This window comes from Plecotus auritus, assembly GCF_963455305.1.
Source record: "Plecotus auritus genome assembly, chromosome: 15".
In the NCBI taxonomy this organism is placed as follows: domain Eukaryota; kingdom Metazoa; phylum Chordata; class Mammalia; order Chiroptera; family Vespertilionidae; genus Plecotus; species Plecotus auritus.
Genome location: NC_137781.1, coordinates 2,545,408 through 2,572,186, shown reverse-complemented (window position 1 = coordinate 2,572,186; position 26,779 = coordinate 2,545,408). Strand labels below are relative to the sequence as shown.

The 26,779-nt window shown below is 40.1% G+C and overlaps 1 protein-coding gene across 10 annotated transcripts in view; it reads left to right on the top strand.

Moving 5' to 3' along the window:
- The window catches only part of SCAPER (S-phase cyclin A associated protein in the ER), a 163,910-nt gene that overhangs the window by 38,417 nt on the left and 98,714 nt on the right, over positions 1 to 26,779 (top strand). For 5 of the 10 annotated variants that reach the window (XM_080651534.1, XM_080651531.1, XM_080651530.1 and 2 more), the window contains exons 11-21: positions 2,731 to 2,760; positions 3,002 to 3,172; positions 4,045 to 4,120; positions 4,314 to 4,431; positions 4,703 to 4,814; positions 6,760 to 6,900; positions 9,831 to 9,986; positions 11,297 to 11,439; positions 14,340 to 14,421; positions 15,917 to 16,069; positions 16,586 to 16,693. In XM_080651534.1, the coding sequence (XP_080507660.1) occupies positions 2,731 to 2,760; positions 3,002 to 3,172; positions 4,045 to 4,120; positions 4,314 to 4,431; positions 4,703 to 4,814; positions 6,760 to 6,900; positions 9,831 to 9,986; positions 11,297 to 11,439; positions 14,340 to 14,421; positions 15,917 to 16,069; positions 16,586 to 16,693 (1,290 nt within the window). The remainder of the gene's footprint in view (positions 1 to 2,730; positions 2,761 to 3,001; positions 3,173 to 4,044; positions 4,121 to 4,313; positions 4,432 to 4,702; positions 4,815 to 6,759; positions 6,901 to 9,830; positions 9,987 to 11,296; positions 11,440 to 14,339; positions 14,422 to 15,916; positions 16,070 to 16,585; positions 16,694 to 26,779) is intronic. The other 5 variants (XM_080651538.1, XM_080651536.1, XM_080651537.1 and 2 more) reach the window with 1 other exon arrangement.

Below are 26,779 nucleotides of genomic sequence, written 5' to 3'. Positions count from 1 at the left end.
AAATGGGATTGGCATGTGAGCACTGAGTTTACTGAAGGAAAGAGAAAGCCTCAGGTAGCTCTCTGTGGATAAGACCCTCATTTAAATTGGGTTAGATGCTGTGTCGACAGCTAGTATTATTCGTTACTTAATTTCCTCTGAGTCTATATGTACTCGTTTGGAATTGTTTTGAGTGAATTGTGTTAACATACAAAGTTTAATGTGGATTTGCATCAGGAAGAACAATTTGTAAGAGCTATTTTCAGCTCTAACAAGGAAGTGACAGTTTTAAAATTTTAGAAGTATTATAACTTATCTCAGTCAAACACTTGCTAGGTCATTTCGTTGTCTCTTATGTTACTTTCTTTTTTTTAACTCCCAGGCCTATTCAGAAATAATAAAAGAAACCTTTAGTTTTGCTTACTGCTAATTTTCTTGTGACTAAGATAGAAATGAAAATAGTTTCAATATTGAATTGTCTCTGTGTTAAAATATTGTAAGATCTATTTCATATTAATCTTTTGCCCATGTTGGCCAATTTCATTAGCTCTTTATTAGGTTCAGGCAGGAAAATTATGGCTGTCAAATTTGAAATAAACAATATATTTGAAATTAAAAAAAAAACCACCTCAGTGCCTCATTATATTGCAAGATGCTGTCAGCAGATGATATAGGCCAAATTATACTTCTCATAGAGAATAGCATTAGATACAGGTGAAACCGTATGGGTTGTTTAAGGGAGAAATAAGATTGATAGTAACAAGAAAAACAAATATTTAGATTCCTTTAATAAGGAATAAAGAATAATTTGGTTTTTTTAACTTGGGTTTTTTAGTGTAAATGGTTTCAAAGGTTGAACATCATTATAGTATTATAAGTAATGGACTTAATATATGGGGTAGAAATTGGTCATATTTATATTTTTTCTTTTCATAGATATACTACAGGACCGGTGCACGCAATTTGTGCTCTCGGGGGGTGGGGGGCCCTCAGCCCAGCCTGCGCCCTCTCGCAGTCTGGGAGCCTTCGGGGGATGTCGGACTGACAGCTAAAATTTCAATTTTCATTGCAAATTTGGTAATTTAAAAAATGATGTATGCAGATATTTATTTGAAATTCACAGTGTGAAAGTAGTGAAACTTACATGTGGGTAATGGAATCACCACGTAATCCTTAAGGTCTACTTGTATGTAACGTCTTTTCAGGTCTTCGGAGACTACAGGGAAATGTACTTGGGGCAAGATACAATTGAGGAAATGGGCTCATATGCGAACGTCCTTTTTTGTGACGTTAAATATTTCAGCTTTACTATTTGTATTTTTAAATTGCTGTTAGTTGTAATGTCTGTGTGGGACATAACAGCAGTCAGCTTCTGTATTATTCTAGGGTTTATAGAGAAAAACTTCATGATGTAAAGAAATAGACTCTCATCTAAACGCCCTCATCCCATTGTATTCCCAGGGAGAGTCGGGTTGTACGCGGCAGAGGGTAGAGCGGCGAGGTGGCGAGGAGGAGGGGAAGCTTTCAGGGAGATAGCCGAGCCTGGGTTCTACTCCCACCCAATCATTTTTGAGCTGGGGCTCAAGCATTTGCATTTTTAAATGCCTTTATTGAGGTATAATTGATTTTCAGTAAACTTCCCATATCTGAAACATATAAAAGGATAAATTTGATATGTTTATAACTATGAAATCATCTCTGCAGTCAGGATAATGAACATACCGATTGCCCTAAAAGTGTCCACATCCCCCCTTGTCATGCCCCCTTTCTGCCATTCTTGTACCCCTTCCCAGGTCATCGTTTTCCTGCTATCACTATTGATTAATCGGTATTTTCAGAACTTCATGTTGGTGGAATAATGTAATCTTTGTGCGGCTTCTTTCACTCAAGCATACTCGTTTCGCATTTCATCCACGTAGTCGTGTATTAGTTCATTCTTTTTTATTGTCTTTAGGCCTGCGCTGTTGTATGCATGTAACACAGTATATTTATTCATCCATCCATTTGATGACATGTTTGAGTTTTTCCCGGGTTCTCTGTGACGAAGGTGCCATGAACATTTGTCTTTGTTTGGAACACATGTTTTCATGTCTCTTGGGAAAACAATGAGGTCAATTTTGTAGATAATATTGTCCAGGTCTCCTATGTCTATGCCCGTTTTTGGTTCTTGTTCTATCACTCAACGGAGGGATACGGAAATATCTGAATATAACTGTGGAGCTATATTTGTATATGTATTTAGCTTACTATATGAGGATTTATAAATTAATGATTCCAATCTATATTACTTGTAACACATATATATAAGTTAGGTATCATCAGCATTACAAAAATTCTTTCTCTGTTTCCTTTATTGTAAAACTAGAGGCCCAGTGCACGAAATTCGTGCACTCAGGGTGGCGGGGGGGTGTCCCTCAGCCCGGCCTGCGCCCTCTCGCAGTTCAGGAGCCCTTGGGGGATGTCCGACTGACGGCTTAGGCCCGCGGGAAGTGGGCCTAAGCCTGCAGTTGGATATCGCACTGACCATCAGGAGGCAGCTCCTGCGTTGAGCGTTTGCCCCCTGGTGGTCAGTGCGTGTCATAGCGACTGGTCATTTCACCATCTGGTCGATTTGCATATTAGCCTTTTATTATATAGGATGGTTTTCCTTCATTTTTAAGATATTTTATCTATAACTTTTGCATTTTTTGCATGCAAATGAAATTGACACTGTCATTAATAATAATACCTGTTATTTATGCAACTTCACAGTTTCTCATACACAGCAGTCTGGTAAAGAAGGTAAGTCATGGATTATTGTACCATGTTATGAAATACAAAACGGGCTCTTGCTTTTAAGAAACTTTCAAGTCACACAGCTAGCGAGTGGTTGAGCGTATACTGGACCTGAGGTTTTATAATTCTAGAACAATGCTGAGTTCTGTGTACTGTTGAGTGTGTGATTAGAATATAAAGAGTGAGATGATTACTGAACTTGCCAGTCAAGTGGTGACTTTTCATGCTGTTTTCTTTTAACTTGTAGTCCATGGCAGAAGTCCTTGCTAAAAAGGAAGAGCTAGCAGATCGCCTAGAAAAGGCCAATGAAGAAGCCATTGCTAGTGCTATTGCTGAAGAAGAACAATTAACTAGAGAAATCGAAGCTGAAGAAAACAATGATATTAATATTGAAACTGACAACGACAGTGATTTTTCTGTGAGCCTTTAGAATTTTATAATTGTTCAAAAAAAGTATATTCAAAAATAAAATTCTTATGGCCAGAGGGACCTAGAGTTCATCCAGTCCTATTTAAAACGACTTTTAAAATTATCTTCAATAACTGTATTATCATTCTGTGTGATTAAGACAAACAATAAATAATAGCAATTCTTATTTTAGCACTTTAACATTACTAAGAGTTTTTAATACAATGCATTTGACAGGTTAGAAGTTATTTTCTTTTTACAAATCAAGACATTGAATCTCAAAAAGTCAGAACTTGGCATTACTCAGATTCTAATTGCAGAGAGTGAAGAAGAATCTAAGGTATTTTATTGTTTTTATTCTAATCAAAAGCAAACGATAAGCTGCTTTGCTGTCACTAAGTGCTCAGCATACTCAAGTATGTTGATGAGAGGGATTTCTTTCTTTTTAAAAAATATACTTTTATAGACTTCAGAGAGGAAGGGAGAGGGAGAGAGAGAGAATCATTGATCGGCTGCCTCCTTCAGGCCCCTACTAGGGATCGAGCCCACAACCGGGCATGTGCCCTGGCTGGAATTGAACCGTGACCTCTGGGTTCATAGGTCGATGCTTAACCACGCTGGCTGGTTTCTTTTAAATTCACTTGATTTGTCTCTGCTATTAAATGGCAAGTAGATTTGTCTTCCTCTTAAAATGTTTACACTATGGCATTTTTAACTTGGTTATTATGGTGAACGTAAGAGGTATGTGCTTTGTTCTAGTTTTGAGCTAGTTATTAAATGAAATGGACTAGCATAGCTGGGAAAATTTCATATACAGTTTACTTTTTAAGGTTATAATTGTGTTCAAATATTTGTTTTTGAATTTTCCTTATTACATTTTAGGCCAGCATGGGCAGTGGAAATGTATTTTTCTGTGGTATGTCTATGGACTGGAATGATGTCCTTGCGGATTATGAAGGTATTGTGTGTGTGTGTGTGTGTTGTGTACAGGTAGAGGGCTCTAAAGTAGATGATCTTATTACACGAACTTTTATGTAAAATAAAAAATTTGGAGTAAGAATGCTGATGCCTTTTAAAAGTCTGTTCTCAATTGTTAGTCTTCTAGAACTATGTGCTTAAACAGTAACAGTGGTTTCCTTTTTAATGAACAGCTCGTGAGTCTTGGCGCCAGAATACCTCCTGGGGGGACATTGTAGAGGAGGAGCCTGCGAGACCTCCAGGACACGGAATTCACATGCATGAGAAGCTTTCCTCCCCGTCTCGCAAAAGGTCTGGCCGCAGAGCGTTGATTGAAGATATTTCACGGGCGGGAGACGAGCCGCTCCACTGCTCGGTGGAGTTGCTGTGTAACGTTTTAAGACACGTGACTCAGCACAGTTCAGATTCTTTGACAAGTGACAGTGTTTTCCTGAAATGTTAGACCGAAATTATTTTTGTGTAGTTTTTATATTTATTTTTAGAACTTGGAAGACAAAAGAAAATATTTTTGGTTTTATCATGTAAACATTCGTGTCGCCTGTTTATTTGCTTGTATTAATAGAACAATTGCAGAATCTAAGAAGAAACATGAAGAAAAACAGATGAAAGCACAGCAGCTAAGGGAAAAGTTACGTGAAGAGAAAACACTAAAGCTTCAGAAATTGTTAGAAAGGGTGAGTTTTTAATATTTAGGAAATTATGATAGCCTTAAATTGATGGGCTTCTTTTCAAATTGAACTTTTCTTATGGTCTGAGAGAAGCTAAAAGAACTATAAAAACAATGAAATATTCTAGGAAACAAAGTATTTGTCTGTTGGATTACAGAAGGTTACCTGTGAAAAGAATTTTTAATTCCTGCTTTAGCTCGTAAATTCTTGTTTTGCAGCGTTGGCATGGACTATGTTTGCCGTTTTCGTTGCGGGGTTTCCTTGGGGAGTCTTGTGCAAAGTGTAGAAGACTTGGTGGGACAGTTTTGAGCCTCATTTTGTGAAGTTTGAAGAAGTGGGGCAGTGATGAGAATTATAGGCGAGATTCTTAACAGTATTTAGAGCAGTGTTCTTCTGATCGGTGTGGCATAATGGAAGGAACACGGACCCTAGAAGGCCAACCAGGCCAAGTCCTGGTTTTGCTACTTAAGATACGGTGCCTGGAGCAAGTTACTTTAACAATACTGGTTTCAGTTTGTTTATCTGTAACATGAAACTGTAATTATTAACCTGCTGTGATGATTAAATGTGGCAAGTGTGTAAACAGTAGCACTTCTAGGATGGCTGTTGGCTGTTGCTCAGTTTACTGTTACCTGCACGTGGCAATGTAGGTGCGTACCATGTTAGTTATGTGTTCTATGTAACAAATGCCCTCAAAACTTGGCGGCTTACAGCACACATCCCGGCATGGCGATGGGGGGTAGCTTGCCCAGGGACTTTTCTGCTCAGAGTCTCTCACGAGGTTAGTCAAGCTGTCGGCTGGGGCAGCAGTCACTGGAGCTTACGGATCCGCCTCCAGGCTCCCTTGAGGTTATCGAGGCTTCAGGTCCTCTTATCAGCTGGCTGGAGACCTCACTGCCTCCCTTTCTGCATGACATGGCTGCCAGCTCCCCGCAAGAAAGTGTCTGAGAGAGAGGAAGGAAGAGCAAGTAAGCTGCCCGAATGGAAGCTGCACTACGTTTATAATCTTTTTCTCAGTATATGATACAGCTCCACTTACTGGGAGATCAGTTCTTAAGATTGTGCATTAGAGGTTCTCTGGTTTAATTTTCCCATCCATGTAGGTATCCCTTCCATTACTTTTATTGATAAATCCCACCTTGCATTTGCATAAAAGGTATCGTTTCAACACTTACATACATGCTCTCACCTGATCACCATAGTAACTGTGGGAGATACAGCATTCAGCAGGTACTGAGCCCATTTTTGCGGGTGTGAAGACAATGTAGGAGAGGCAAAGTGCTGCTTCCGGCTCACCCCCTTGCTTAGGGCTTTAAGGACCTGTCCTCTGGAGTCTGTCCATGCTGTTCCTGCGTCACACTCTTCTAGGTGTTTAAACACACAGTTGTGTAGCTCATTCATGTTGAGCCAACATCTGATTTTCTATAACGTACTCTCATTGGTGCTGGATTGGGTTTCCTAGAGCAGAGTCTCTTCCTTTTTGATATTGTTTTAAGGAATTAAAGGAAACTGTTATATCTATTTTTGTTCTTCTGGAGGCTCTTTTTCCTTCTTATGCAAATGAATGTAAATTTTCAGACTTATCACCATTTCCCATTCTCAAGGATAAAATTACTTAATTGTCTTGAATTTGGTTACTAGAGACATTAGGTTTATGAGGCTAACAAATACACACTATTTTCATTTTAATGGAAGCTTACTCGTAGTGCAGTATAATGACAGCAGGTATTTCGATTGAGCCATGTCTAATGCACAGCTCCAAGATTTGTACCTATATTGGCTCAATCTTGAAAACAAGCCAATAAGTTAGATTATGAACTCGAGCAGTCTGTCTCTGTAGTCTGCTCCATTAACTTTTCCACTTGTAAGTCCTAAACTGTTCATCACTTTGCACTTCTGTTAAATGACTGTGTGTGCTGAAAGTGAGGGTGCGGTACTTCACTATACGCAGGAAAAAGATGTCCGGAAATGGAAGGAAGAATTGCTAGATCAGCGACGTAGGATGATGGAAGAGAAATTGCTTCATGCTGAATTTAAGCGAGAAGTGCAGCTACAAGCAATTGTTAAAAAAGCACAAGAGGAAGAAGCGAAGGTAAGTACCTGTATCTTAGGTGCTTTGAGCATTGAATTAGTTACCCAAGTCCTTTTCACAGTTGTTATATTAAAAACTTACGTTTACCAAATGTCTATTCTGTCCAGAATATCAGAGCATTTTTACAGGCTCATTTTAAGCTTATTAGGTGCAGTATCTCGTCTTTACAATAATCCTATGATGTGTATATATATATATATATTTTTTTTTTACAGTTTTATTGAGGTATAATTGACAGACAATGGATAGCACATATGTAAAGCATCAGTTTGATGAGTTTTGACATGTATATATTCCTGCAACTATCATATCATGAAGATTATAAACAATTCCATCACCCTCAAAAGTTTCTTCATGCTTTCTTGTAATTCATTCCTTCCTCCAACTGTTCCATGCAATTGCTGACCTGCTTTTTGTCACTGTGGCTGTAAACATTCTCTAGAATTTTACATGAATGGAATCATACAGTTCGTACCCTCCTCTGGTGTCTTTCACTCAGCGTAGTTATTTTGATTTTATTCCTGCTGTTGTGTATATCAGTTACTTTTTCATTGCTGAGAAGTATATACCACTGAATGGAATTACCATAATTTGTTAATTCAGCAGCTGTTGATGGACGTTTGTTTTCAGATATAACTGCATTGAATATTCATGTGCCAGTCTGTGTGCAGATGTGTGCTTTTATTTTCCTGGGTAAATACCTGAGAATGGATCATGATAGGTTCATGTGTTCATGTTTAACTTCTTTTGCTGTTGTTAACCCTCACCAGAGAATGTGATTTTAAGGGAGACTGTAAGGGAGGGAGGGAGACAGAGAGAGAGAGAAATACCAATGTGAGAGACACACACTGATTGGTTGCCTCCTGCATGCTCCCCAACCAGGGCCAGGGATTGAACCTGCCGTCCAGGTATGTGCCCTCGACTGGAAATCAATCTGTGTGTTTTTTAAAACATATTTGTATTGATTTCGGAGAGGAAGAGAGAGGGAGAGAGAGACAGAAAAATCAATGATGAGAGAGAATCATTGAACAGCTGCTTCCTACATGCCCCTCTACTGGGGATCAAGCCTGCAACCTGGGCGTGTGCCCTTGACCGGAATCGAACCTGGGATCCTTCAGTCCGAAGGCCGACACTGATCCACTGAGCCAAACCAGTAGGGCTCGATTTGTGTTTTGCATATATTTTCTCTCAATCTGTGGATTGCCTTTAAAAAATAAAGTTTTTATTGGTTTTGAGAGCGAGAGAGAGGAAAGGAGAGGGAGAGAGAGATGGAAATATCAACGATGAAAGAGAATCATTGATCGGCTACCTCCGGCACGCCCCACACTAGGGATCGAGCCCGCAACCCAGGCCTGTGCCAGGACCAGGAATCGAACCCTGACCTCCTGGTTCCTAGGTCTGTACTTAACCACTGAGCCACGCCTTTTCGTTTTTGTAGCAGTACCTTTTGAAGTCTTACACATTGATAAAATCAAAATGTTGACTTTTTTTCTTCTATACTTGGTGAGTTTTACATCCTATTTTAAAAGCTTTACCTTAACCTAAGGTTACTAAGATTTTACTCAAGTTTCTTTCTAGAAGCTTTTAATTTTACAATGACGTCTGTATTCCATTTTGAGTTATTTTTTGTATATGGTGAAGGCGAGGGTTAAGAAGACATTTTACCATGTGGATAACTAATGTTTCAGTACCAGCTGTTGGAAATCCTTTCCTTTATATGTTGAAAGGCCTTGCTGAAAAGCAGCGGGCTGTGTGTGCAGGGCTGCTTCTGTCTGTCTGAGGTGGCACATGTGGTGACGGGTCCTGGAGTCTTTGCTTCTGTCAAAGAGCGTAGCTCAGCCTTCACTTCCCCATTTCTCTGTATTCTTCTGGCTTTAAGGAATGAAAACTTTGCCCTAGCCCCGTGGTCGGCAAACCGCGGCTCGCGAGCCACATGCAGCTCTTTGGCCACTTGAGTGTGGCTCTTCCACAAAATACCACGGCCTGGGCGAGTCTATTTTGAAGAAGTGGCATCAGAAGAAGTTTAAGTTTAAAAAATGTGGCTCTCCAAAGAAATTTCCATCGTTGTCCTGTTGGTATTTCGCTCTGTTGACTAATGAGTTTGCCGACCACTGCCGCAGCCAGTTTTGCTCAGTGGATAGAGCATCTGTCTGTGGACTGAAGGATCCTGGGTTCGATTCCACTCAAGGGCTGTACCTCGGTTGCAGGCCCCTCCTCCCTGGCCCGCAACCAATCGATGTGTTTCTCTCACATGGATGTTTCTCTCTGTCTTTCCCTCTCTCTTCTACTCTCTCTAAAAATCAATGGAAAAATATCCTCGAGTGAAGATTTAAAAAAAAAAAAAAAAAAAAAGAATGAAAGGTTCAACCCCACTGACTTTTTCCAGCTTTCTCATTAGCTACTCTTTACTCAGAAACACTGTTGTCAAGCTTTGTTGGACTCTGCAGAATCAGTATATATGAAGTTGAGGGTGCAGTATACCTAATTGTCATTCACTCAGTATATGTTGAAGAAAATGATTTGTTATTTAAGGTTTGTCTTAAGGTTTGTCCAAACTCCTTAGAATACATATATGTAATTGTTTTAATCTTAATGTAATTTGTATGGTTGCAGATTATAAGGATATTACGTAGAACTTTATAAGATGGTCTCTATAAGAATCCTAATTTATTTATTGACTTAAAATACTTTCTGTGGCAGACCTTTATTTATTTTACATCAGTTCTTACTGAGGTCTGTGGATTTATTTTATAAGTGTATTGTTATCCATTTTTTGAGGTAAATATTGAAGAAAACACTCATAGACTATTACACTTTGGTTTTATGCTTTTACACTGATTTACGTTATAATATAAAGACTGTTAAGTTTATTTTTGTGGCATACCCTAGAATTAACTTTATTTGAAATTCACTTTTTGTTTTTATTGAAGGTAAATGAAATTGCTTTCATAAACACCCTTGAAGCCCAGAATAAACGCCATGATGTTTTATCCAAATTGAAGGAATATGAGCAGAGGCTTAATGAGTTACAGGAAGAGCGTCAGCGAAGACAGGAAGAAAAGCAAGCACGTGATGAAGCTGTCCAGGTAGAATTTTATTTGGCAAGCATTGATGGAGCACCTGCCACATCGTAGGCATAAAGCGGGGCGGGGTTGCCAGATTCTTCCTTAAGCTGCCATAACGTGCGTAACTGTGAGACCAAGTACTGTGGTTCCAGGAGGTTTCAGAAGGCGTAAGAGTGAGGAGACACCGTTCTAATTCCTTGGCCATAGTTTATGTTCTTTATTTGTAAGCATATAGATTCACTTTATAGAGTCATGCTTCCTTTATCAACATATTTATGGAATCCCTCCCTGTGCAAGATGCTTTCGTGGAGAAGGAAGTTTCCCTCTGACCAAGGTCCTAGAGCAGTGCATTCCCGTTACTTAACAACCAAGGCATGGATTCATGGAACAGACTGACAGACGTCAGAGGGGTGGGAGGGTGGAGACTGGATGAAAGAAGGTGAAGAGATTAGCCAAAGAACGTACCTGTATGCATAGCCCTTGGACGCAGACATCAGTGTTGGCGATGGCCAGAGGGAGGGGGTGGGGGCTGGGGGGAGGTGGGCAAAGGTGGGGGGTGGGGAATGGGGAGTAGCTGTAATAGTGTCAATAATAAAAATAAAGTAGAAAAAAAATAAGGTGGGGGAGGTTTTGTGAGCTACCTGGAAATGGAGGTGAACTGGAAAACAAATGCACCAGCACAACTAGTAATACGGTGAGAATTAGCAAAAGTGCCCCCACCCGGCAGAAAGGCACCAGGGCACAGTGTTCCACAGTGCGTTTACCCTGTTTCCATGAATATCTTCCGCCCTCATGTGGATGATGATGATTGGTCTCTCAGTAAACAAAGGCACAGATATAACGTAACTAGACCAGGTCACCCAGCTGGTAAATAAGGGGACCCAGTGACCACCTCTTAACCACTATGCTAGCATATAATGCCTCTTTCTCCTTGCCGCAAGCTTTTCTCCACTAATTCCTTTATGAAAGCTTGGTCCAGATATAAAATCGGTTAACTGTGCTTTCTTCATGATGTTTTGGTATTTCTAGAACCATTTCTAAACACAGGGCTTTAGAAGTGATTAACCATAAAATACTTATTAGGTTCTGTTAGAATATGAATAACATAGTATCTGCTGAACATAGCATTTATTCTGATCATTATGTGTAACACTGGTAAATTACATGAAAACCACATATCGCTGATGTTTCATTTTTGTTTAAGTTCTGTGAAGCAAACCTAATGACAAGCCAGGGATCTCCATGGTTTTAATACATACGTTTATGTCAAAGCTGCGTCATTTTCCTTTTTCACATAAATGTAACATCTTTTAAAACATTTCTGGCATTAGGAACGAAAGAGAGCGCTGGAGGCGGAGCGGCAGGCCCGGGTAGAAGAACTGTTAATGAAGAGGAAAGAACAAGAAGCGCGGATTGAACAACAGAGGCAGGAAAAGGAAAAAGCCCGTGAGGATGCCGCCAGGGAAAGAGCGAGGTACCTGTTGTGATTTGAGCCTGACAGACATTTTGCAGTGGGTTCGTCTTCAGATCAAGTCTCAAAGGCACTTCTGTCGTGTAGACACTTAGAAATAGTCCAGGTACAGAAATGTCGATTTCCAGGCTTTATAGCATCATGTTAAAGTGAAAACCTTTTTAACATTTCTGTTGGATGGAAAACATGGTATTTCAAAAAATTTTGGTTTGCAGGAAGTAGAGTTTGATTCTGGCTTGCTTAACTAGCAAAGGGGATTCTTAGGGACGTGTTGGCAGCACAAGTGCTAGGAGCGTAGAGGACCAGGCTTAGGAGCGGTCGGGCGCCGAGGTCAGGCCACGGGAGCCACGGCCATGGTCTTCGGGCAGCAACGGTCTGGTCATCCCGTTGTCATTCTGATTGTGACACATGACCTTCGGCCGTCCCTTCATTTTAAAATCGGTTGTTTAAGATTTAAAGGCCCAGGAAAAAGCATTTAATTGGCCAAGCCTAAGTCCCTTTTGGTTGGTGTATACCTTGCTGACATGTGACTTTTTTCTGACCTTTTAATTGTGTCAAATTTGGTGTGTGTGAAAATATACTGTCCTTTGGTGTATGTGAAAATATACTTTCCTTTGGTGTGTGTGAAAATATACTTTCCTTTGGTGTATGTAAAAATGTACTGTCCAAGACTAATAACAAGGCTGAGTAACTTTTTGCATACTTATCAGCTCCTACGTTTTTTTTCATGCATAATACCTGCTTAAGTTTTCTGTCCATTCTGTATTGGGATCTGTTTTATTTCTGTGCAGTAGATGCTAATTCTCTATCAGCTCACATATTGCAAATACATCCACTAGGTTGGGCCTGCCTGTTCACTCTTTTTATCTGTGTTGATGAGCACAACCCTTGATTGCAGTGTCGTAAAACTGCACAAACTGACTTGTGCTTTCTGATCTGGTTCATGAAATCCTTTTTTATCCTGAGTCATAAAATATTCTTCAAAATGTCATGGTTTTTCCATAATAGTAAAATGTTTATCTACAAAGTGTTGATTTTATTGTATGGTTTGAGATAGAAATACAATTTATTTTTCTTCATGTGAATACCCTATTGTTCTAATACATGTTATTGAAACATTAAATTTTTCCTACTGATCTCGAGAGCTTTCTGACATAAATCAAGTTTCCCTGGATGCATGGGTCTGTTTGTGGCTCTGTCCTCTGGTCTGGTGGTTACTTTCTTTATCCTCTGATTTAATTATCAAAGCTTTGTAATAGTTTTTTTTTTTTTTTAATGTATTTTTTTGGTTTTTTACAGAGAGGAAGGGAGAGGGAGAGAGAGTGAGAAACATCGATGAGAAAGAAACATCGATCAGCTGCCTCCTGCACGCCCCCTACTGGGGATGTGCCAGCAACGAAGGTACATGCCCTTCACCGGAATCGAACCCGGGACCCTTCAGGCCACAGGCCGACGCTCTATCCACTGAGCCACACCGGCCAGGGCTGTCATAGTTTTTGGTGTCTAATGCTGTTAGGACTGCCTTGGCCCTTTCACATTCCTCTGTGACTGTGATTTGTCGAGGTTGGTTCTCTTTGTGATGTGAGAAGTGTTTGGCCATTATTTCTCCAGGTATTTATTTGCTCCTCTGAGTTTTTAGTAGTTTCTCAGATTTCCCTTCGTTTTGATGACCCTGACAGTTTTGAGAGTGGTCAGGTATTTCATGGACTGTGGCTCAGTTAGGATCTAATGGATGTGTTTCTGATGGTTAGAGTAGGGTTATGGTTTCTGACAGTAGGACCACAGGGCTAAGTGCAAATTTCTATTCTGAACATGTCAGAGGTTCGTGCTGTCCACTGGCCTTGCCTTGGACTTTGTAACCTGGGTCACCTGGTGAGGAGAGGGTCAGGCTTCTTCCTTGTGTCGTGACTTTGAAAGTCGCCCTCTGCTGTCCTCCCTGGAAGCAGCCACTGAGCATGCCCACCCCTCGTTGGAAGAAGAATCACAGCATGGCTTATTTGCAGTAAGGACGTTGGTCTGTCCTCTCCCATTCATTCATTCATTCATTCATTCATTCATTCATGTGTCGTGTGGACTTTTTTAGATCTTTTTTGTACTTTCAGTTATAGACCAGTCTTACGTTACTCGTTTTCTCGCTCACTTGTTCCACGTTGGACACTGGCAGCGCTTTCGTTTGGCCCCTGTGTCCCCTTGACATACTTCAGTGGTTTCTTGGCACGGCCTTACTTTCCGACGCTGCACGGCGCTCCAGACGCATCGTGTTCTCCGTGCGCCACCCCCGGAATCAGCCGTTTGTTCAAGGGTCCTCGTTCCTTTTATTGGAATGCTGTTTTAATCTGTTTCTTTTCTCTGTTGAGAGTCCCTGTTTGTTAAATCATTGTCATAATATTTTTCTTTATTTTGGCATACTTTTAATTATCTGAACATGTTTACAATAGCTGTTTGCCGTCTTTGTCTGCTAACTCCAGCATATGACTTCATTCAGAGAGTTCGATTGACTGCTTTTTCCCCAAGCATTGTTTGGGATTGTTTCCTCCTATCCTCTGTGTGAGTTCATGCCTTTTCTATTCTTTTGTTGTGGTTTTACTGGCATATTTAAGTGACAGTCCTAGAGCTAATATTTAAACCCCTGCCTGGGTCCAGAAACCTATTTCATAGCTAATAACCTTTGCTGCTTTCCAAGCACTTAATGAACAGTATGTCTGGGACTTAACAGGCACTTAGAAAAATAATTTTAAAAAATCATAACCCTTTAGAACAGCGGTTGCCAACCGGTGGTCCGTGGACCGCTGGTGGTCCGTGAGGGCCACACGGATGGTGACGCTGGTCTGGAATATACCAGCCTGTGAGCCCTAATCGTGTTTTTTAACCCTGCGGTTTGTTTCTCCACTGGGTTCGCCCAGAGACAGGGAAGAACGGCTGGCCGCCCTCACGGCTGCTCAGCAGGAGGCCATGGAGGAGCTGCAGAAAAAAATACAGCTCAAGGTGGGCTTTTACGTGTCTTACTGTGAAATCTTTGAGCTGTCATGGAGCATGAGATCAAATTTGTACTTGTTGAATTAATTGTATAGAAAATTGAATTAATTTGTATTCCTAATCTTTTGATAACGAGACATATGATTTGGCTGCTATCATATTGGCTAGTTCAACTATCTGAAAACTAAATTTATTTTAGTAAGCAATTGAGGAAAAAAAACCCCATACTTTAACATTGCTTGTTTTTACTGAGCAGTGATTTTATAAACTAGAGGCCTGGTGCACGAAATCGTGCACGGGTGGGGGCCTATCGGGGAGGAGGTGATCCAATCTGGGGCGGGGCTGGCCAGGGGGAGGGGCTGTGGGTGAGGGGACCATTTGCATATTAGCCTGTTACTATATAGGACAGGGTAGTTTCACTTGGTTTTAGTGCTTAGGAACTGCATGTCTGTAGTTTGGAGATACGATAAACTTACGTTTTCTAGAAAATCGTCACCATCGGTACGGCAGCTTATGCAGTATGAATAGTTCACACCTGCCACAGCTACTTACATGCTGGCTCCTCACGGAGACAGTGACTCTGTGCGGAGACACCACACTTGGCTCTTTGTGTCGTCCTAGAACTTGATCATTCATTTACATTTAATGCAGTAAATATTTATTGAGCCTTGTGGTAGGCATGGGAATAGAGATGAGTAAGACATGACCATAAATTTCAAGAAACTCATACTCTAATGTGAGCTTCCAATGCCGAGCACACAATTTCCATGTGGACGAAGGTTGCACAGAGTGCTGCTGAGTACAGAGGCGGGTACTCAGTCCAACACGAAGGGTGAGGGAGGTAATCCTAGAAAGTAATTCCCGAGCTGAATCTCAGAAGAAAGATGAGTCACAGGTATGGGGGAATGGGTGTGAGGTGGGTGCCATTTGAGCCGTATGAAGTAGTGTGAGGGTTCGTCAGAAGTCTGAAGTAGTGTCGTGTGGCTTGTTTGTTTTTGTTCTCTGGGAAGCCACTGGGGGGTAGGACAGCTGGCAGCGTGGTTGGTGTGGACAGAGGTCTGATGTGCTGAAGATCAGCTTGTTCTTTACCTGTGGTCAACATTTCCCACTGTGTGTTCCGGGAAGTGCTTCTCAATGAGTGTGTAAACGTTGCTTATTGAGTCATCGCTCACAGACAAGGACATACTGCAGGCTACATAAAGTCACATTTTAAAGACCTTTTTAGCTTTCACTTCCTGTTTTCCAAATTTATTTGACCATGGAACCTCTTCCACAAAGCACTTAGTAATATCCCATGTAGCTCCATGGAGCACATTGAGAAAATTTAACTATACGTGCAGGAGATATTAAAGGTCTTTATGTAAATTCATGTCCTCCGTGTTCACGTTAACATTGAATTATGACATTCTGCTATTATCTTAGAAGGTTTAATAGAAATATTTTTTCAGTTATCAGTATAATTTGAGTAGCTTTTTACATTCTCGCTCTCTGACGTCCTCTGCAGCATGATGAAAGCATTAGAAGGCACATGGAGCAGATTGAACAAAGGAAAGAAAAGGCTGCTGAGTTGAGCAGTGGACGACACGCAAATACCGACTATGCGCCCAAACTGACCCCTTACGAGAGAAAGAAGCAGTGTTCTCTGTGCAGTGTCCTGGTGGGTTGTCACGATCAATATTGTGAAGATAGAACTTGTCACTAGAGTTTAAGTATGAAAATGTACGCTCCCTGTTTTCTAACCCTCACACAAAGGCATCTGCTGAATACCATGCATTTCTTTCCTCGTTGTTACACCAAGTGAGTAGTACAGTGTAGGTGAGCACTTGGGAGCAGGAGTGCAGAGTGCCGAGCACGCTGGAGTGGAAGTGCACCTGCGTGGTGTAGCCGGGGCACTGTGCTTGGGTGTTGGTACCAAAAAAAGAAAAGGGATGTCTTCGGGGCTGAAACTTGAACTTCGATACCCAGGGGAAGTGATGCCCTGTCGGAGGTGGCTGTAACGGGATGCCTTTTCTGACCAGAGGAGTCCCAGGCGTTCTAAAGAAAACATTTTAAGCCTAGAGTGTAAATGCAAGAGTGATCTCCAGTCGCATGTAGTCTGCTGGGCTGACTGTGTAACATGAAGATGAGACGTTCAGTCTGGGTTACTTACATTGCCTTGATTTTGTGCTGTTAGATCTCGTCAGAGGTGTATCTGTTCAGCCACATCAAAGGAAGGAAGCACCAGCAAGCCGTGAGGGAGAGCAGCAGCATCCAAGGGCGAGAGCTCTCGGACGAGGAAGTGGTGAGCTCCCTTTTCCTTCGCACACGTTTACACGGAGAAGCCCAGGTTCCGGGGAGTTCTGTGATTGTTTAACGCTATAGTAACACTTACTAGCTACTGTAATAGTATACAAACGTGTTATTTTAGTGTACATAGGAACATAAAAGTAAGAATTTAATACTGTTTTTAATATAATTTTAGTATAAAATTGTAGTATTTTTATATTTTAACTAGAGGCCCGATGCACAAAATCTGTGCAAGAGGCTTGGCCCACGCAGCCCCGGCTGCCTCGCCCACGCAGCCCCGGCTGCCTCGCCCACGCAGCCCCGGCTGCCTCGCCCACGCAGCCCCGGCTGCCTCGCCCACGCAGCCCCGGCTGCCTCTGCCCACGCAGCCCCGGCTGCCTCGCCCACGCAGCCCCGGCTTCGTCCGGAAGGTTGTCCAGACTGTCATTCAGCTGTTCGACCATTCGTTGATTTGCACATTACGTTTTTATTATTATAGATAATATAAGAAAATAATTGTTAGTGATGCTCTACATTTCGTGGAAAACAGTTGACAATAAAAATTTCAGCTCTAGTCGGTTTGGCTTAGCCTTAGTGGATAGAGTGTGGCCTGAGGACTGAAGGGTCTCGGGTTTGATTCCGGTCAACGGCACATGGCTGGGTTGCGGGCTTGATCCCCAGTGGGGAGCGAGCGTGCAGGAGGCAGCCAGTAGTGATTCTCTCTCATCATTGATGTTTCTATCTCCCTCTCCCTCTCCCTTCCTCTCTCAAATAAAAAATTTTTTTTCATATAAAACTATGTGGGATTTATATGATAGTATATATAATAATATCCTAATTAAATGATAGTATACGACTTAGAAAATTTTGGAAATGCATTATTTATATACCTATAATTATTATTTACCTGGAATTTAGATTTATGTAAGTATTTTAATAAATATTTTCTTCCTACTGTTACTGAGACATGGATGGCATTGCTAATCTATGAATTCCTTGTTATTTTTTGGTATAACAAATTCCCAAAGATGAAAAATTCCTATTTGTCTTGCATCTCTTAACGTTATTGTGGTTCTTTGAGGGCCATAATGGATGTAGATGCACATGTATGTTTAACCCTTTTTTTGAAGCATAAGCATGTATTGGAGTACACAGAACTCAAATGTCTAGGTTAATGAATGTTTATATTTGTTCCACTCGTAACAAGTGTTAGTTAATTTCGTGCACCCCAGAAAGTTTCCTCATGTCCTGTCCTAGTCACACCCCCAACAGGTAACTAACCGGTCTGTGAGTACTGGCACCATCAGGTAGTCTTGCCAGTCCTTGGTGTGCTGGATGGTACCATAGAGGATGTACTTTCTGTGTGGGGCTTCTTGCACTCAACCTGAGGTCTTTGAGAGGGTCCCTAATGTTTATGTGAAGTGATGTACAGTTCACTCTTTTTCTTAGCTTTCTGTCAATGCCCTCCAGGCAAAGCCCATGAGAACCAAAGGTATAGTTGAATAAAGTTGGGTTTATCGATGTGTTTAAAAAGGGGGAAATGCCACGGGGTGCTATGGGCTTCTCAGTAAGGTGTTAGGAAGGACTCCGGGACTTGGGCCTGTGCCGGGTGATTTGGGGCAGGAGGAGGGGATGGTTCAAGGACAGAGGGCTTGCCCTGAATTGGATGCGGCCAGGAAGCAGGGTAATTCCGTCATTGGTTCTTAATGAAGAGGGAGAAGGAATGGAGCTACTGTTTTCTCTTGAGTGTCTGGGCCTGACCAATTTTGGAGGGAAAATTGCGGTTGTTTGGGCTCACGTCTGTCTGATGTTTGCCTCTCAAGCTCCAACCACTTGGACGACTCCAAGCCATATCCTGTCTCCTCGGCTCGGTAAGACTGCTGCTTGTAGGCTGCGCTAGTGTCCTCTGCCAGAAGCCGGCACGAGCCCCCGAGGAAAGGCAGGGAACGCATGTGGAGCTCACCTCGTGTGCTGCCTCCCTCATTTAGGGATCATGATCTCTCAAGCCCTGCTGTGTTGGCTGATTTTAAATGCCCTCAAATAGATGTTTTGTATATTTGGTGCGGCTTTTGGAGCTGAAAGATTAATCTGGTATAAGCAGGTCCTGTATAAGCTCCATTCGTGGTACGTGCCCTGAAAGGTGTGCCGTTTTTGTCTTTTATGCCACGTTTTACCGTACCTTTTCTGTGTTTAGATACACAAGTACTTGCCATTGTGCTACAGTTGCCTCGAGTATTCGGTGCAGTAACGTGTGCACAGCCTGTAGCCTAGGAGCTGGAGGCCGTCCGACGCAGCCAGTGGTGTGGCGGCTGCATCACTAGGTGTGCGTGAGCGTGAGCTCACTCTGGGTTTCGCACAGCGGTGACGGGCTAACTGCGTTTCTCAGAACGTGTCGCCGTCATTAAGCGAGTCTCTGACTGTAGTTATTGTTAGTTACAGCCCCTTCTTCACAAACACAAGTGTGCAGTATGGCACAGGAGTTATCTGGTACAGAAAGGCAGCTTTATATTCCTCACATGGAAGTTTCATTTTTAATCAGTGAAGGTGTCTATAGTAAACATACTTGTTCTACTTAAAGATATTACTTGTCAGCTGTGATGTCTTTATATTATGTACATCTGGTCTGTGACCCTGCTTTGACATACAAGATTTTATTTATACCACCTCTGACCTAATAAAATTGTACCTTTGACCTTATGCATTTGACATATCAGATAACTTACTCTTGATCTTTGACACATTTTGTTTTAAGCCTGTTAAACATAACATTTTGTTTTAAGCCTGTTAAACAAAACATTTCCTGATCAAATTAAAATAAAAACACAAAACACTAAACCTTTCTTGCTGGGCAGCTGCCTAAAATGTTTTGTTTCTTGAGCCTTCACAAAAAAAGGTTTGATGTTTTTCTCTTTCATCATCTTAGAATCCAAATGATAGAGGTACGTGATTCTTCAAGGTCAAAACAAATGGGTGCTAGTTTGAATACATTCCTATATTTACTTTTTTTTCGTGCAATGCTAGAGAAATGATGAAATTTATTTTAAAACTCAGATCTCTTTTTAGCTTGAATTTAGTTCATTTAAAGAAGCTGATAATGCTTTTCGTGGAAGTTGTGTGAAGTACATTTAATTCTATATAGAGAAAAAGTAAAAAAGTTTTTGTGTGTTTTTAAAATTTGAATTTATGTATTTCTGTTTGTTGAGACTCCTTAGCTTTAAAAGCATGTAAATTATACAAGTTCTGTTTGTTAACCTGTGTACATAAATATAGAGAAAATAATAATTTATTTTATTTAATTCATGGAAAGGAGTTTCCTGAAGGATCTTAAATTATAACTTATTGGATGTTTACAACTAAGGGTGGTTTTACAAATCCCAAATTAGTATACAACTTTGAAAAATTATGCTAATTAGGTGATTGAAGAAAAAAAGTAATTTTAAATTGGTAAAACCACAAAGACATCCCGGTATTCAGTGAAATAGTAAGTTGATCTCTTTGGCATTGAAGTGGAAGAGGTAATAGATGGCTCCAGAGTTGATGGCAGTCTGGGATGTAATAGATAATTCCTAAGAGATGCTTTCTTTTTAAAAAATACGTATTTTATTGATTTATTTTTTAGTATATTTTTCTTGATTTCAGAGAGGAAGGGAGACAGAGAAAGAGATAGAAACATCAATGATGAGAGAATGATTGATCAGCTTGCCTCCTGCACGCCCCTTCTGGGGATGGAGCCAGCAGTCTTTCGGTATGCTAGATGATGGCCAGGGTTGCAGAGTTTTTCTTACTTTCCTTTTTTCATTTCCAAAGTTCTTGGGCTGAAAAGAGATAAAATTTGCTTTAACCTCCTCTTCCTCTTTATTCTGACCCAGTAACTGCCATAAGGTTGGAAAAGGGAACCTTCCTTATACCCTGGAGTAAATGCTATAATTGGAACCTTCCAGACTTGATTCTTTACATGCTGAAGGACAAGATAATGGTAGTTCAGTTGGTTGGAGTGTCTTCCCAATGCGCCAGGGTTGTGGGTTCGATCTCTGGTCAGGGCACATACAAGAAGCAACCAGTGAATGCATCAGTGGGTGGGACAATGGGTCGATATCTCTCCATCTCTCTCAAAATCAATATGTACAATTTTTTTTAAATCTCAGAGTATTAGCTTGGCTTAGATACCTGTTGTCTTGCTGCATATATCTGTTTTGCATATCTAAAGTTGACTGTTATAGATAGCATTTTCTTGTATTTATCAGAACAAATTCTAATCACCTCTCTGTCTTCCTGGGCTGAGTCAGGCAAAATGCTAATAAGAAAGGTAAGATAGCCCTAGCTGGTTTGGCTCAGTGGATAGAGCATCAGCCTGCAGACTGAAGGGTCCCAGGTTCGATTCTGGTCAAGGGCACGTGCTTAGGTTGCAGGCTTGATCCCCAGTAGGGGACGTGCAGGAGGCAGCCAATCAATGATTCTCTCTCATCATTGATGTTTTATCTCTCTTTCCCTTTCCCTTCCTCTCTGAAATCAATAAAGATATATTTAAAAAAAAAGAAAAGAAAAAGAAAGGTAAGACAGATCATTTGCAATTTTAATTAATTTACAGGGGTTTATAAATGGCTTTTATCAAGGTAAGTAAGTTCCCTTCGATCCCTAGTTTTGTAAGACCTTAAAAATAATAAACAGGTATTGAATTTTTTTTGTATCTTATGAAAAGGTTGATTTATCCTTTAATTTTTTAATGTGATGTATTACATTCATGGCTTTTCTGATAAACTTATTTTGGTCATGATTTTAAAACACAGTTGCATTTGTTATGCAAATATTTAGGATTTTCCTAATTTTTCTTTCTCTTAATATTATATTAGTTTCATAATATAAATTGACTAGTTTTTCCTATTTTTTAAAAAATTTCTGGGTAGCATAAAATAGAAATGATCTCTCTGAAGGGTTTGTTTAATCTGTCTATAAAATTGTAATTTCCTGGTATGTGCTTTTTGGGGAAATGGTCTTTCTGATTTTTATTTGTAGTGACATACATATAACTTGAAATTTCTATTTAAACCATTTTGAAGTGTACAGTTCAGTGGCATTAAGTAAATTCACCTTGTTATGCTGCCGTCACCCATATCCATCCACAGAAATCTTTTCCTCACAAAACGGAGCCTCAGTACCCTTTGAACAGTGACCCCCATTGTCCCTCCCCCAGAGCCTGGCAGTCACTACTCAACTTTCTGTCTCTGGATTTGACTACTCGGAACACCTCAATAAGTCGAATCATTCATTATTTCTTGCTTTGTAAGGGGCTTATCTCACTTGTCGTAATGTTCAACCCTGTTGGAGCACCTGTTAGATGTTTTTAAAGGCTGAGTAATATTTCATTGCCTGAATATTCCAATACCATATTTTGTTTATCCATTCATTTGTTGGACACTTGGGTTGCTTCCACTTTTTGGCTATTGCAAATAATGCTGCTGTGGACATGAATGTTCGGATATCTGTTTGGGTGCTTATTTTCAAGTATTGGGATATATACTCAGGAGTAGATTTCTGGATCATATGGTCATTCTGTTTTTAATTTATGAGGAACATTACATTGTTTTCCACAGCAGCTGCACCATTTTACTTTGCATAGCCGTGCACAAGGGTCCAAATTTCTCCACATCCTTGCCAACAGTGTTACTTTATGTTTGTTTGATAGTAGCCATCCTTCTGGGTTGGTCACATTTAAATTAGTAATTAATCTCTTTGAATGTATTTCAATTTTCTGATTTATGACATCTGTTTTGGTAAATTTTCTAGGAAAATATCTTTTCTTCTTATGTTTTCAAAAGTCTTACCAAAAATATTTTTCGTAGTATTCTTTGTGATTTTTAGTGACTTCTCTGTGTTTTTTTATTTTTAAACATTTTTTTAAAATTTGTGCCTTTTTTGTGATCATTCTTTTTTCTTTTTTTCCTTAACTATTGTTACTTTATTTGAATCACTTTAATCATTCGTCCATTCAGCAAACAAACTTCCCCTCTGCAGGTGCTGCTCCAGGCTGGGGATTCAGAACTGTGTAAGATGTGAGGATTCCGGGGCAAAGAAGGGATAAGAAACTGGTCTAAGTGGTAGGGCCTCGAGCTGACCCCCGGCCTGTCAGAGAGCAGAAGCCACATTGCTCTTCATCACGTAGTGTCATGCTGTGTCACATGTCCAGGCACGTTATGATCCCTGGCACACAAGGTCAGAGTAAATAGCTATTATTATGACGACTACAATTATTGTTTAAAATGCAGGCTGTTCTTCATCACACTGCCTAAAACTAAGTATTATACATCGTAGTGGGTCAGCAAAACTGTATTGGATTTCATTGGTTATAGATTTGGTGTGTGGCAAGGTGGGTAACTCTGCCATCTCTAAAGAGAATTGCTTAATAGCATAATATCCTAAAGTGGGGGAGGGTAGACAATATGAAATAGCAGCCCCAGAGGCCAGCTAGCTCATGAGATTCTGAACTGGAAAGCTGGGAAGAGGTTAAAAAGAACTGGAGGTGCTATCTGGTGGTCGGCCACATTGGAAGGTATCTGGTTAGCAGATAGCATCTTTGAGCCAAAGAAATAGAGGTGACAGATTGCTCAATTACGTGGTGATCCCTTATATTAACGATGAGTGAAGGAGAGGGTGTGCAACCTTTAAAGTTTAGAAAAGAATTTGTCCTTCCAGCACCTCTTCCCCTACTTTGACTGCTTATTAGCAAAGTGGAAAATGTTACTCTCCATTTGCACATGCAGCTTTGGATTATTTCTCCCCCAAACTCAGGAGAACCATGAAGATAACAGTGCTGGCAGCAACCTCTCAGTGTGCAGCTTTGTTTCATCACAGCGTTTTAACCATGTCCTCCTCCTCCTGGCGTCAAACTGCGGAGAGGCGGGGGAAGGACGGGAGCTTCTGGTCTCCACGGTCCCAGATTCCGCCTGCAGAGCTGGGCACCTCCCAGGAATGAAGCTCCTTTCCAAAGAAACTCTTTTATTTTCGGGTACAGCCATTTTTAAGGCAGTCTAACCCAATACACTCAAAACTTCATCAGGCAAAAGAGAGTCTTTTGGTGGTGACCAACTGTGTGTCCAAGTAGGGGAAGAGGTGCTAGAAGGACAAATTCTTTGTGATCATTCTTGCAAGATGTTTGTTAGTATTTCAAAAGATTTTGAGTTTTGGTTTTGTCAATCCTATCTATTGCTTTTTTATTTTCTATTTCATTGATGTCATTTCTTGGCTTTAATATTTCATTTTTACTTACTTCTTGGAGATTATTTTGCCATTCTTTTTTGCGAATGCTTGCCTCATTAATTTTCAGCCTTTTTTCTAATGTGAAGTGCATAAAGATATTCATTTCTAAGGTCTTCTTTCACGCAAAGTATTTTCATTATTATTCATTATGTATTTTTTATTTTCCTTATAATTTTTTTCTTTGACCCATTAGTTGTTTAGAAGGTTGGTTTGAAATTTCCAAACAGAGAAGTTTTATCTGTTGATTTCTAACTTAATTGCAGTAAGAGCAAGAGAATATAGTCTGAAATTCTTTGAAATCTGTCTTAGTATAGCACATGATCAGTTTTTTAAATGTTCTATCTGCTTGAAGAGAACGTATATTTTCCAGTTATCCTATCAAGCATATTAATTATGATTATAATATTCTGTATCCATAGTGATTTTTGTCTGTTTATTTTTACAGTTACTGATGGAGGGTATTAAAATATCCCATTTGTTTCTTCTTGTTTTGTCCATTCCTGCTTATTTATTTTGAGGTTATGTTATTAAGAGCTTACAAGTTTAAAACTGTGCTGCCCTAGCCAGTTTGGGTGAGTGGTTAGAGCCTCAGCCCGTGGACTGAAGGGTCACTAATCCGATTCTGGTCAAGGGCATGTACCTTGGTCAGTCTCGATCCCCAGTTGGGGCACGTGCAGGGGACAACCAGTTGATGTGTCTCTCTCACTCTGTCTCTCTCTTCCCTTCCACTCTCTAAAAATCAATGGAAAAAGTATTCCCAGGTGAGAATTAACAAAAAATATATAAAATAAAATTCTGTATCTTCTGCCCTGGCTAGTGTCGCTAAGTAGTTAGAGCGCTAGCCCGGTCACCAGAGGGTCTCAGATTCGATGCCCCGTCAAGGGCACAGGTTCAATCCCTGGCCCAGATCAGGTCATGTGTAGAAGGCAACTGATGGATGTGTCTCTCTCACATCAATGTCTCTCTCGTCTCCTTCCCTCCCTCCTTCCCCCCCCTCTCTCTCACCTCCTCCCTCCCTCTCTTCCACTGCCTCTAAAAATCAATGGGAAAAAAATATCATCTTGTGAGTATTAACCAAAAGAGAAAGATAAAATTGTGTGTCTTCCTAGTGAATTCAGCCTTTTGCTATGTGGAATGACTCTTTTTAGCATGAGTAATGTTATAAATCAATAGTTTTCCTTTTTTCTGCTGTTGCTTTTTGTTTTTAACGTAAAATTCATAATAGATTCACCCAAACAAATTGGGGTATTTTCTAACTGAAACATTTCTTACATAAAGTCTGTTTTGTTTGACAGTAGTATAGATACAAGTATCCCCGCTTTTTAAAAGTTCCCCTTGTGCCACCTTGCTTTTACAGAAGGCCTACATTTTAGTATTTTGGTGAAATTCATTATAAATACCTAAGAGCACTAGGTGTATAGTATAGTATATAGTTAGTAGAAAAATAGTAAAACAATGATTTATGTCCCCATCGCTCAGGCTAGAGATCGCCTGTAGGAAATTCTGGAGTGTCTTTGTTTTTATGTACTTTTGTTGTAAAAGTTTCACTGGGTATAGATGTGTAGCTTGACAGTTATTATCTTCAAGAATGGAGCAGGTATTTTCTGTTGTTGTGTTTTTGCTTCCATCTATGATAGGGTCAGTTTGTTCCTCCTTATTCTTTCTCAGAGTTGCCTGCCTATTCCTCTGCTTGTCACTTGGTACATGACCTTTGTAATTAACTTCTGAAGCTAAGAAAATGGTTTGAATTTTGATTGGGATCGCATTGAAATTATAAATTAAATTTAATTAGATTGAATTAATAAGAGTAGATCTATTTTAAGTATTAATTCTTTCCATACAGCAACATATTGGTCTACTCAAGTCTTGGTTGGATTTGTATGTGTGTGTTTATCATTTAGTAAAGTGTATAGTTTTCTTCATTTAATTGTTAAGTATTTTTTACAGACTTATTCTTACTTTAAATGAGGGGTCTTAAAGGTATTCTGAGTTTCTATTTCCTTTTAAACAAAGAGATGTTTCCAAGGCTGTAGACGAGAGGGCAGTGATGCCTTTTGTTTGGTTTCATGTGTCTGAGTGAACGTGTTTAAACGTGACTCATGGATATGACCTAGGTCTTGCAAGGGGCCAGGCTGGTCTCCAGTGCATTGCTCGATTCTGAAATACGTGCTACCAAAATGAGCACTCTTCTTTGTTTTTAATTTCAACTTTTATGGCATTATGGTCAGAGAGTATGGCTAGATGGGTTGTGCTTTGGGGAGTTTATTGATTTTCTTTATAGCTTAATACATTATAAAATTTTAAGGATAATATGTTTTCTCTCTGGGTATGTTTCATATATTAGATCAGTTTTGTTCATTGTTACACAAATGTTATTACTCTTTTAATGCTTTTTTGTGCTCATTAATATCCTTTGCTCAAAAATGGAAAGACTGCTAACATATCATTATTATTATTTCCATGTATACATTTCTTGGTTATATATATTACATAGTTTTATCATCATGATCATAACTATTTACATATTTTATCCTACTAATGAATTTTATCTTCTAGGAATAGGAACCATCTCTCTTTTCTCTCTAATGTCTCTCTCTGAACATTACTTTTGTATGGTACCAACACTGCAGACTTCGTTTTGGTTGGTGATGCCTGATACGTCCTCTTCCTTCTCTCCCTTTCTCTGCTGTCCCTTTCATAGTTTTATTTTTGCATCTAGGTTTATCCCTAAAAATATACTTTCATTTTAGTTATTTTCTCTTCTATAAAAAGGTACAGTGCTGTATGTAATCAATTAATCAGCTTGTACTCTGAGCTTTGCTTTGAGTTATCTGTTAGACCTCAGATT